This window comes from Ochotona curzoniae, unplaced genomic scaffold (genome assembly GCF_017591425.1).
Source record: "Ochotona curzoniae isolate NIBS_2020 unplaced genomic scaffold, NIBS_Ocur_1.0 contig_46, whole genome shotgun sequence".
Taxonomy (NCBI): Eukaryota; Metazoa; Chordata; class Mammalia; order Lagomorpha; family Ochotonidae; genus Ochotona; species Ochotona curzoniae.
In genome coordinates, this window is record NW_024466340.1 from 3924422 (window position 1) to 3936835 (window position 12414).

Consider the following 12414-nt stretch of genomic DNA (forward strand, 5'->3'; position numbering starts at 1 on the left):
TGGTGCTGGATTCAAACCCAGGAACTCCAATATGGGCTGCAGGCATCGCATGCAACAGCTTAATCACTATGCCAAACACCCACCCGATAGCGCTGTTATTAAAGACAGAAGCTTATATGAGCAACCCCACATCCTAAGACTTTGAACTGCAGCTGGCATTGTGTCACAGCAAATAATCCCACTGCCTATAAGGCTGCATCCCACGTGGGTACCGGTTCATCTCCCAGCTTTATTTCCAACCCAGCTCCCTGCTAATAGCCTGGGGAAAGCAGTACAGAATGACCTAAGTGCCTGGGCTCCTGCACCCACATGGGAGACCTGGAAGAAGCTCCTGATTCCTGGCTTCCCACTGGCCTAGCCCCAGGTATTGTGGCCATCTAGGGATTGAACTGGCAGGTGGTCTATCAATCACTCTCTCCTTAATTCTTTCAAAAAGAAAAGAAAAAAAGAAAGAAAAAGTCTTTTGATTGTTTTTTTATCCCAGGGTAAAGTAAAGGATGGAGACCAGCACAAAGAAATGTAACCTCTAGCCTGATGAGATCAAGTGCTAGGGCAGCAGCCGGGCAAGGCGACTGGGTAAAAGCACTCACGGGTCAAAGGCTTGGACCGTCAGGCCTTTGGGGAACTGGTCTGCCTTCTTCAGGGGAGGCGGTCCCAATATATGATGCCCACCTTTGCTAATGAACCATCCAAGGCCCCGAGAGCCTCGGGACAGGTGTGCTTTTACCCCGCCCCCAAGCTAGGCCTGAAAACAGGGATGGCAGAGCCCTGTGGTTACGGAGCCCACAGGCTCCTCTGCACCTGCCTGGTTCTCTCTGACTTGCGGTGACCCATGCTTACCACATGAGTGAACCCCAGAGCTCAAACACCTGTCTGTGTAGATTATGTTTCTCTCAGAGCCTCAACATACACATCTGCAGGATGGGCTCAAATCCCCTACACAGGCTGCCAGGATAAGCCATTTGTGCCATCACCACATATTTTTCTATGGGTCAGCAGGGCCAGTGATTCCCACCAAGAGACAGCAGGAATGGCACTGGGGAAGACTCGGCCGTTGAAGGAGGCAGCAAGGGGGAAATGCCAAATCTGGCTCCTACCGCTGCAGAGCAGTCTCCAGGGGGAAAAGTTACCCCTGCTCAGGGCTGGCTCACCCCCGGGTCATGGTGGTCAGAGGCAGCACCCAGAGCTGGACAGCTAAGCTCTGCCATTATATCCCCCTTCTGGCCCAAAGACATCTTAGCACCTCCTGACACCGGCTCTCCATAAATCCACCTGCTCTGAGCCCAAGGCCCTGTCCCCAGTGCCAACCAAGTGTGCAGGATGGTATAAACCAGGAGCTGTGCCAACTGCAGAAACAGCCCTCAGGGGTAAAACTTGTATACTCAGTCTCAGCTTACACAGCAGGAAACCAAAGTTCAGACAACTCACCCCACCCCACAAGGTCCAGCAGCAGGTGGAAGAGCTGGCTTCAAACAGCTGGCCTGACCCCCAGAGCGCACACTCCTACCCACGCCTCAAAGCCAATCTGCCCCGCAGTATGCACATCTGGGCCTGCCCAGGTAGGCTCTCGCTTGTACTTGTCTTTGCCACGGCCAGCTCCCCGACCCAGCGTGTTCTACCTCTTCTCCAACGAGCAACAAGTACAGGAAACTGGGGATGCTCTAGGCCAGCAGGTGTACAGCCTGTGCCAAAGCCACCCCTAACATCTGCCTGCTGATGCTGCTCTTAAAACACTGCTGAGGGTAAAGAACACACCTGCTCCACGTCCCCGGGCCTGCACCGAGCCGCCGTGTGACAGTGACACCATGGGCTTCTCCACCGTCCCAGGCCGAACGCCCTGCTCCTCTGCACAACCCCAGCGTGGGAGGCAAGGAGGCCCTGCCAAGATTTAGATCCAACATCTTCCCACCACTAACCCAAGCCCCACCAACTCCAAAACACTCCAGTTCTGCCCCCCCCCCTTTCTCCCTGAACATTATTTATCTTTTTTTATTTGAGGCAGAGAGAGATTCTTTCAACCCAAAATGTCCACAACGGCTAAGGCTGGCTCAAACTCAAGCCAGGAGCCCAGATCAACCTGGGTCTCCCATGTGGTGGCAGAAGCTCCTGGGCCATCCCCTCCCCCGCTGCCTCACAGGGGGTGCATTAGCAGGAAGCTGGATCAGAAGTCGGGGAGCCAGACCCCCAAGTAGGTACTCAGTTACGGGATGTGTCCTGGGGCAGGGGGAGCCTAACCTCTGTGTCCAGGGCTTCCCTCCCTCACCCTGTCCTTTCCTTTGGGGCAGCGTCTCACTTCCTGTTTCTTATCTCTTTGATGACAGTTTACGCCAGCTTAATCCCCTTTCTGGAGCCTTCCTGACTTAGCGCAGGCGAGCTGACTGCCTCCTCTTCCTTCCACCCCAATCCCGCCTGTTCAGGAAACCACTCCCACTTCCACAGCCCCACCAAGTCCTCCTCTAACTCCTACACGCTCTAATAGACGCCACAGGCCTGGTATGCTGGACGCCGATTCGTCCTTGCTGACAAACCACACAGGAAATCCTGCATCAGCAACAGCGACACGCAACACCTTCCTTGTCACCTCCACAGCACCTGCTCCAAAGACCCTAAAGACACACACGTGTGTGCCAGCCATTTGAAAAACTAGTGTTTTTTTAGTTGAGACGGTGATGGCACAAAAATGGCCACTGGCCACTAAACCATGACTTTCTCTCTTAAACTTGGAGAGCTGGCTTGAATTCACATTTGTCAAAAGTCAGAGCCAAAACACAATCAAAGGTCACAACCTGGAACCTAATGCCAGAAGATGCTCGTCACGTCAGCCAGGACGCAGGGGAGGAAGAAGACTGTGCAAGGAGAGGGAGGGCCAGGAGACACTCAGCGGAGGAGGGAGAGGGGCCCAGAGATGTGCCCACCTCGCCATCCTCCTCACCCTTGCCCAATGAGCCCGGCCGACTCCTGCCTTCCAGCACCAAAGTCGTGCTCCAAAGCCAAGCGGAGCCTGGTCCGCCTACAGGCAGTACACCTGCAGGCCACTTGTGTCACTGCCGATGCCACCCTGAGGGGCGGAGAACCCTGGGTCACGGAGAGTTCATGGGCCGGGCATGCACTCTCTTATTTTGAAGCACTTTTTTCTGAACAGAAAACATGAGTTAATCTGGTCTGTGCTGTGTCAGAGGTCGTAAAGTGGCAGCCTGTTGGCCAGATTTTCCTCAGCTGGCTGCATTTATGACATATGAACTTGCTGCCGATATTTCAAAGTCAGAATACTTCAAATGAAAAGCATAGGTTCACGGGCAGGTGGGTGGCGTGGTGGTTAAATCACAGCCTAGGACAACGACATCTGCTGTCAGTCTCTCATTTCTCCTTGTCTTCTCCAGCTTCCCTGGGCTGAGCCAATCCCAATCTTACCCTGCCACGCCACCAGTTATGCTATTTTTATTACCCGGAAGGAGGTCCAGGTATGGAACTCCAATTTAGAATAATACACCCTTATCAGAAAGACAAGTTCAGGGCCGGGGCTATGGCACAGTGGATTAAGCCACCAGCTACAGAGACAGTCCAAGTCAAGGAACAGCCAAGCCAGGGAATCCAGCCAAGGGTAGGAATGTGCAGCCACCCCGAAGGTAGGACAAGGGCCACCTTGGAACCATGTCACTCATAGGCTTAGTCCTCAGTGCCCCTTCTGTAGAGGACAGCTCTCCCTGCCGCCCTAGCCCTGGTACTGTCTACTGAGACAGCTGCCGAGGCGCCCTGCCACGAGCCATGCGAGGCCTCCCAGGCGCAAGCCAAGCTGCTGACTGTTCCGGCTCACCGGGCGCTCTTGGAGCAGCCATGAACTTAGACCTCCCAGAGGCGACAGGGAAAGAGCAGTGCAGTAAGCGTGCGTGCGTGCACCCAGCTGCCATGGCTGCCATGGGGGTATGACAGCTTGCAGCGTGCAGAGGGGAGAGATGGTATTTTGTAGCAGGAGGGCCTAGGCAACAGACAGGATTTCCACGCCCCATGCTGACATGCAGACGGCCCAGGCAGCCCAAGGCTCTGCATCTTGGGTGCACACCAACCTGCATCCAACCTGCACACCTGGTGCCTGCTCGTTTTGATTGCTGCTACTGCCAATCTCATGATCCCCAGCACCCTGCCTTGGTGAGCCCCTAAGAGAGCTAGTGAGACACTGCAGACACTCTGTGGGGAGGCTGTGGAAATCTAATCACTGCTTGGTCTATTGCTGCCACACGACCCAGCTCCCCGGCATGGCGGTGGCCCCTCTCAGAGTCACCAGCACAGTGGAAAAGAATCAGCTTGGCCCAGGCTTAGGACCCCTGCTCATGGCAAATGACATTCCTGACCAGCTGAGAACGGAGCATGCCATGCACACCTGCGCATGCGTGTACGCACACTCGCACACACGACCTCACTAATTCCTCCCAACAGGACCGGTTGACACTCTGTAATGATGCCATTCTGTGAACCAGGCAGCTGAGGCTCTGAGCAGCTCTGCCCTGTACTCAGCTAGGAATGAAAGAGACTTTACCTTCACACGTGCCACCTCCACCACCCAGGGCATCAAAAGTGATAAAATCCAGCCAGTTGGGGCCAAGCGCTGTGCTACAGCAGACTCAACTACCACCTGAAGCACCAGCATCCCATAAGGGCACAGGTTCTAGTCCTGGCTACTCCCCTTCTGATCTAGTTCCCTGATCTAGCTAATGTACCTAGGAGGGCAAAAGGGTTTGGTCCAAGGACTTGGACCAAAAGACGTAGGGACATCATCGCTGGAGACTCGGATGAAACTTCTGGCTCCTGGATGCTGGCTTCAGCCTCGGTGGATGCAGCCATTTGGGGAATGAGCCAACAGATGGAAGATCTTTCTTGCTCTCTTTTGTTTCTCCCTCTCTCTGTAACTCTGCCTTTCAAATAAATATTAAATCTTTGAGAAAGAAGCTGACAAGTCTCCTGGGCTCCCTTCATCCTTTGACAATTACTCCGAGGATGCTCAGTGCACCATGAAGTTGGCCACCGTTGGGTAACAGCCCCTTCACAGCTCCTCTTGGTTGCATGTGCCCTGCAGACAATAGCTCTGCCCCTCAACCCTGCTCTGTCTCCCCTCCGACTGAGCTGGGACCTACTGGCCTTGGCTACAGAAAGACTAGAGTGACAGAGAGCGCCTCCTTGCCAGTGAGCAGGGACCCTCCACTGCAGACACAGCAAGCCGACCCGGTGGTGTGCCAGGTGAAGGGAGCAGGGCTCTCTCAGAACACGAGAGGCAGCAGCCTGCTCCAACCTCAGCCACCTCCCTCATCACCCAGGAAAGGCAGGTGGTGCAGCTTGGCACAAAGACAAAAAGCCCACACATCACCCACGCAATTAGGCCTGCACAGCACGGCTCCCAGCCAGGCCCATGCCGAGCGCACACAGTGAGATCACGCTGTCTAGCTGCTTGTTGCAACACCAGTCTTGCGGATCTCAAGGTTATTCTGAGTTTCTGGACTTTAAATACCTCTGCTCGCACCTGCCTCCTGCACCGACCTCACACTGTTCCTTCCGCCTGTGACTCATTCATTAGCATCTCAGCAGAGATGGATGTGTCTTGGACAAAACCCACGCTTGCCCCTAGAAGGAGAAAAACCTCCTATGTCCCATAGTGCTTGGGCCTGGCACAGGGTTCAAGGTCACAGGCAACATGACCAGATTCCTGGGTACCCACATCTGATCAAAGAGTGCACGTGGTACGGGCTGGCGTATCTCCCCTCACTTCCAAACTTAGGGCCAAAGTCCTGCCTCCCCTTTCCCCCCGCCCTGTCCCGTATTTTAGCAGTGGGCTGCACTTGGAGAGAGCGCTCCTCTGGAAAAGGTCAAGCAAGGTCATGCAGACAGGTGATCTTCTGAGAACACAGACTAGCTGGGGTGGGGGGATGGATAATCACATCAGGGAACGGCAAAGAGAAGGCCGTGTGTGAGCCCAGGAGGGGTTCAGCGGAAGCCAGTCTTGCCCTACCTTAGCCTTGGACTCCTGGGCCGTAGAACTGTGAGCAATAAAAGCCATTGTCTAAGCCAGCCAAGGAGACCAACATCAGAAACAGGGCCAGAGAAGGGCTGGCAGCCGCGGACTCAGACCCAAACCCACGCCCTGGGCGAGGCTGTTCAGGTCTCAGGAGTTCACGGCCACATTACTGCCACCTCTGCTGACGGCCTCTGGGTACATTTCACCAATCCTTCAACATCTACAAGTTTATAACAGCCAGACTTGGGTGGGCGGATGAGGTCTCCGGGACCATAAGCTGTGCTGGGAGAAGTGGGACTCCAACATTATACAGGAGGTTGGGGGCCCCCAGGCAGACCCTGCAACCAGGCTCATTCCCACCACGATTTCTTGAGCGCCCATGTATGGCAGGCATCCAGCATGCATAGCACTGGGAGCCCAACAGGTGACCAGATGGCTAAACAAGTAATTACCACACAGGTACCTATTCCATGACAATGAAAGCCCAATCAAAAGACTGAAGTGGAAAGAGGGCATTGAGTAATTAGCTATCTGGAAGGGAGAAATCTAGGGGGGCTTCTAAGAAATGGTGTTGAGATATCATGGGAGCTCACGAGCAAACAGGAGGCTGGGACAGGCACCATAGACTGAAGACTCAGCTGGGAGGAGACACTGTCGAATACACAGGGGCTACTCTGTTAATATGGTGGGCCCAAGCAGGAAATGGGACAGGTCAAGCAAGAAGGTGTTAAGAGTAACAGCAGCCTGACATTCCAGCTGAGCTTGGCCTGCACACCTCTAAGGTCTTCTATTGAATATTTATTTGAAAGACAGAGTGACAGAGAAAGACAGAGATCTACCCTCTGCTGGTTCACTCCCTAGACACCTACCGAAGCCAGCACTGGGACAAACTGAAGCCAGAAGCCAGGAACTCCCGCCTGCTCTCCCACACGGATGGCACGTCGGCAGGAAACTGGGCGAGAAGCAGAGTAGCTGGCCCTCGTAGTGGCATTACAATGTGGGACACTGGCGCCGCAGGCAGCGGCTTACCCTGAGATCCCAGAGACAGGGAAGTGAGCCGGTTGGAGTTGTGTGTTGGAGACACAGCTCAGACTGTGGGGACAGGGACAATAGTTGGCGCTGACAGCCACGCGTGAGATGCCAAGGCCCATACTGGGGCACAGTGCCCACAGCCTACTGTCTGCGATCTCTTTTCCCTGGGCCAAGCCAGAAAGCTGTTCCTAGTAAGCTGGGAGGGTTGCACCTGCAAATTCTAAAGGAATTTAGGAAGTGACCGGGAAAGGGGCAGGCTGGGGCAGGCTGGGGCAGCAATCAAGAGATACTACTTAGGATGCTGCAGCCCTACACCGCAGTGCCTTGTTTACGTCCCAACTCCACTTGCCATTCCCACTTCCTGCTACTGAGCACCCAGGGAAGCAGCAGGTGCTGGCTCAAGTGGCTGGAGAGGGCCAGATAGCATGCCTGGCTCCTAGCTCTGACCTGGCCCAGTCCTAAGTGGTAAATGCACTTGAGGAGTGAACCAATAGTTATAAGTGCACACTCTCAGGTCCAGCACGTTAGCCTAGCGGCTAAAGTCCTCGCCTTGCACGCACCGGGATCTCATATTGGCACCGGTTCTAATCCCGGCAGCCCCACTTCCCATCCAGCTCCCTGCTTGTGACCTGGAAAGCAGTCAAGGATGGCCCAATGCCTTGGGACCCTGCACCCCTGTGGGAGACCCAGAAGAGGCTCAAGGTTCCTGGCTTCGAATCGGCTTAGCTCTGGCTGTTGTAGTCACTGGGGGGAATCAGCACATGGAAGATCTTCTTTGTCTCTCCTCCTCTCTATACATCCACCATTCCAATAAAAATAAGCAAATTTTCTTTTTAAAGTGCATCCTTTCTTTGCATCTTTGTAATTTTGCCTTTCACGTAAATATAGATATGTCAACATAGTTTTAAAGTGTCAGAATAAAATAATAATAAACAAAGATGGAGAGGCAGAAACAGGAAGAGGAGGAGGAAAGGGACTTTTGAAATCACAGTCTGGGGCTCAGATCTCCGTCCTGCTTGCTCGCTGTGTGCCCTCAAACAAGATACTGGCCTTCCCTGATCCATGGTTTTTTGATTTTGTTTTTCCTCTGTAAAACCAGACAGGTCCTGCCCACCTCCTAAGGGGAGCTTAGGGAGAAAACAGACCCAAGCCTGAAACTGAAGCCACTGCCTCCCAGCCACAAGTGATGCTTAGGGAAAAGCTGGTTCGTGTTCTAACCCCCTTGGGCCGCCCGGCTCTCCACCCAGATAGGGGAGGCACACCGCAGCCAAGAGTGCCAAGGCTCCCCCAGATTCTCCCCATCACCACTCCCCAGGCAGGCTGCTGAGCTCCACCCCGCCAAGCCCCACTGCACCCTCTCTAGACACAGTCCCAACCACCCCAAGTGGCTCCACTTGCAAATTTGAATGGGAGAGAAGCAGGGTCCTGGGTCCAGGAGACCCCAGGAAACTGCACTCCACAGCCAGGAAAGGCAAAGTTATTTTTGCCTTCTCAGAGCCCACAGTCCGAGCCAACGAGGCAAATGGTTTCGGGACAAGGCCCAGAAAGGTCCTTAAGGCCTCATGTTCTGCCAGAGACACACTTACAAGTTTAGAAACCTCAAGCTCCATGGCGTCTCTGGGGTTCACTTTACGCAAAGCTGTGGTTTAGCGCAAGATAAAACAAACCCCCTCCAAGCCACCAATCGATGGCTGACGGCCTGTGCTCAGCCTCCCCATCCATCCAGTGCGACACACAGCCATCAAGGCAGAGCACAGAGGGGCGCTCGGAGCCACAGGACAGCCAGAGGAGACAGGTGCAGAAAGCTGTTGTTTTTTGTTTGTTTGTTCTTTTAACAAAGAATGGGGCAGGGAAGCCAGGGAGAAAAAAGGTTTGTTTGCAGTTCCTGTCAAGCACCCACGGGCAGAGTCAAGGTATCCTGGCTACGAGGGAAGCAGGTGACCAAGGACAGCCCAGGCAGATGGACCCCAAAGAACCTGGTAAAGCTGGGGTCCCGAGGAGCAGCATCTCCATCCTGGCACTGGGGACTCGAACATGAGGTCCACGCCTCTGCAATGTCTACAAAGCCGACATCAGTTCCAACAGGAAACACAGGGCGCCCCCAGCCCTTCCTGCCATCTTACTTTTGCTGGGTGGCTCCTCTTGGCCCAGGCTGTTGGAGGGGGCCAGTGGGGCACCGCCAGTCTCGTCCAAGGTCAGAATCAGGGGCACGTCGTCATCGAGACTCACGGCCATGTCTTCCTCCCCTGTGGCCCTCAGGACGTGCTGGCCACGGCTGTGAGCGGTCTCTGGTTTGAGCTGCCTAAGCAAGCCACCAGCCCGGAGCTGCGTCTCAGGAAGTCCTCCATCCGAAGCATCTTCTGCAGGTTGGGGGATTCCAGAAATAAGAGAGGCCATTATTAAAACATCACCACCACGGATAAAACCGTTCTAGAATCAGCAGATCACACACCCTGTGGCCACACTAAAGCCCAGGAGTCATTCTCTCCTAAATGGTCAGTGTGTGGTGTGTGGATTACATCTCAAGGTAAAACAAGCAGAGCTATCCAGGAAGAACAGCACTAAAATATGAAAAAGGAATCTGGGAATAAACACTAACATATTAAGGACAATAACATCAGAGTGAAATTTGGGCCACTCTGTTCCATTTCTACCTTTTATATTTATTTGCGTAAAATTTCTGTAAAGATTTTAAAGACCAAAAGAAAAAAAATATTGAAATGAAGGTAGCTAATATTTTTCACTATTTTTTTGAGATTCATTTTTTTTTATTTTATTGGAAAGTCAGATATACAGAGAGGAGGAAAGACAGAAAGGAGGATCTTCCATCTGTTGATTCATTCATTCCCCAAGTGACTGCAACAGCTGGAGCTGAGCTGATCCGAAGTCAGGAGCCCGGAGCCTCTTCTGGATCTCCCACAGGGGTTCAGGGTCCCAAGGCATTGGGCCATCCTCAACTGCTTTCCCAGGCCACAAGCAGGGAGCTGGATAGGAAGTGGAGCCACCGGGATTAGCACCGGCGCCCATATGGGATCCTGGCAAATGTAAGGCAAGGACTTTAGCCGCTAGGCTACCAGGCTTGGCCCACTTTTCACTATTTTTGAGGAATGATTTCTATGTTCAGGGGGCCCTACTAGCAAGTCACAAGTTGATTAAATAGTGGGGCAAAGTTATAGCACAGTGGGTTAGACCATCACCTATGAGTCTGGCACCCCACATAGGCACCAGTTCCAAGCTGCTGTGCTTCCAGTCCAGCTCCCCTGCTGATGCACCTGGGAAGGGGAGGGGGAAATACGGCCAAGAGCTTGGGTCCCTGCCACGCATGGAACACCCAGGTGGAGTCCCACACTCCTTGCTTTGTCCCGTCCTGACCACTGACAGTGAACCAGAGGATGGAAGATCTGTGTCTCCCTCTCTGCCACTCTGCCTTCCAAGTAAAGATTTTTTTTTTCAATAGTTGACACATTAAGCTTTTGACTATAATTTTAAATGTTATCTCAAAAAACAATAGATATGATTAAGTTTTAAAAAACTGTACATAGTTCTATGCAATAGATAGGAAGAAAATTTAGGCCCAGAGGAGATATGTAACTTGTTTAACACCACCCAGCTACAAAGCCAGCTCTTTGCTACACATTCCTACAACTCCAAATCCCGACCCAAGATTTTGGTGGCCGGAACAGGGTCAGCAGGCTGGGCCACACACACAGGCAGGTGTGCTTTCCAATATTTTCCCTTGTACTGTCTGAAGCAGCCTTTCAGGGCGCCCAGTCACACCCCTAAGATCCTCCTGGCCTTGGCCACTAATCAGCCCGCAGGCATCACCCTGCTTGTTGGGGCCTGAGGAGGGAGCAAGCGGAGGGAAGAGAGGCATTGTGCAGGGCCGGGCGAGGTATCCTAGTGGCTTGTATGCTCCAGGGATCCCATATAGGGGTCAGTTTGTATCCCAGTGCCCCCACTTCCCATCCAGCTTCCTGCTCATGGCCTGGGAAAGCAGTCAAGGACTGCCCAAAGCCTTGGGACCCTGCACTCGCGTGGGAGACCTGGAGGAAGCGCCCTGCTCTTGGGTTCATACTGGCTCAGCTCCAGCTGTTGCGACCACTTGGGGAGTGAATCAGCAAGCAGAAGATCTTCCTGTCTCTCTTCCTCTCTGTATATCTGCCTTTGTAATAATAATAATAATAATAATAATAATAATAATAATAATAATAATAATAATAATAATGGATGTGTAGAGTCACCCAGCCAAGTACCTTCCCCTGCCTGCCAGGGCAGCCAAGGGAACCTGTGTTCAACTGCTCCTTACACACACCCCTCCTGGTTTGGGAGGGCCAAAGCAAGGACTCAGCGGATCTGAAGGCGATCTTTGAACCTGAACAAAGCCATGGGTTCCTCCCACCCCAGTGAGCAGCAGCTGGCTTCCTCGGTGAATTACCCAACAGCTGGGAGCAGGAGTCCCGGCTTCCTGAAAGGAGGCAGCTGATGTCAGCACCCTGCTTGTCCAGCCTCCAGCAAACTTCCTGCCAAGCTTTTTTTTTTTTAAGTTTCCTTCAGATCCGGGGACTGACTTTGCTTTCAGATCTCAGTGGGAGGCACCAGAGGAGGAAATTCCAGACAGACGCCACCAAGAGGCCGCCTTACAAATGAAGTTTCTATTTGTTTAACTTTTTTTTTTTAAACTGTGGGTCTCTTCACCTTCAAAACCAGCATATACAACCAAGAAACTCCCCGGGACCCAGCACGATAGTGTAGTGGTTAAAGTCTTCGCCTTGCATACGCCGGGATCCCATAATGGGCGCTGGTTCTAGTCCCGGCAGCCCCGCTTCCCATCCAGCACCCTGCTTGTGGCCTGGGAAAGCAGTCGAGGACAGCCCAAAGCCATGAGACCCTGTACCCCTGTGGGAGACCCGAAAGAGGCTTCAGGTTCCTGGCTTCGGATCGGCACAGTACTAGCCACTGTGGTCACTTGGGGAGTGAATCATCGGATGGAAGATCTTCCTCTCTGTCTCTCCTCTTCGCTGTATACTTGACTTTCCAATGAAAATAAATAAATATTAAAAAAAAAAAAACTCCCCGGCATTTCATCCTTTGGCTTTGACCAAGATCTCCCCTGGAATGATCTATTAACCCTTCAGTGCACAGCAGTAGGAAGGGGCTCTCCTCCTTCCACTATAGTGCCCCCCCAGTCTCCCCTCAGGGGCGGATTCTGCCCCCAGAGGACAGGAACACTGGAGGTGGTTGGGGGATGGTCCACAACTGGGGATGGAGAGGGACGGGGGTGAGGCCAGGAGCCCCACTGAACGCCCTGCAGTCCACAGGTAAGACCTCCTCCCAACAGCCAAGAAGCCCTGGGTCAAGGTCCACGCGCAGGTGAGGAG

General features: G+C 53.2%; 1 protein-coding gene across 2 annotated transcripts in view; it reads right to left on the reverse strand.

Annotated features, from left to right (window-relative positions):
- TPCN1 (two pore segment channel 1) overlaps positions 1-12414 on the reverse strand; it is a 51419-nt gene that overhangs the window by 38136 nt on the left and 869 nt on the right. For both annotated transcript variants that reach the window (XM_040986945.1, XM_040986944.1), the window contains exon 2: positions 9160-9396. In XM_040986945.1, the coding sequence (XP_040842879.1) occupies positions 9160-9271 (112 nt within the window). In that variant the 5' untranslated portion in view covers positions 9272-9396. The remainder of the gene's footprint in view (positions 1-9159; positions 9397-12414) is intronic.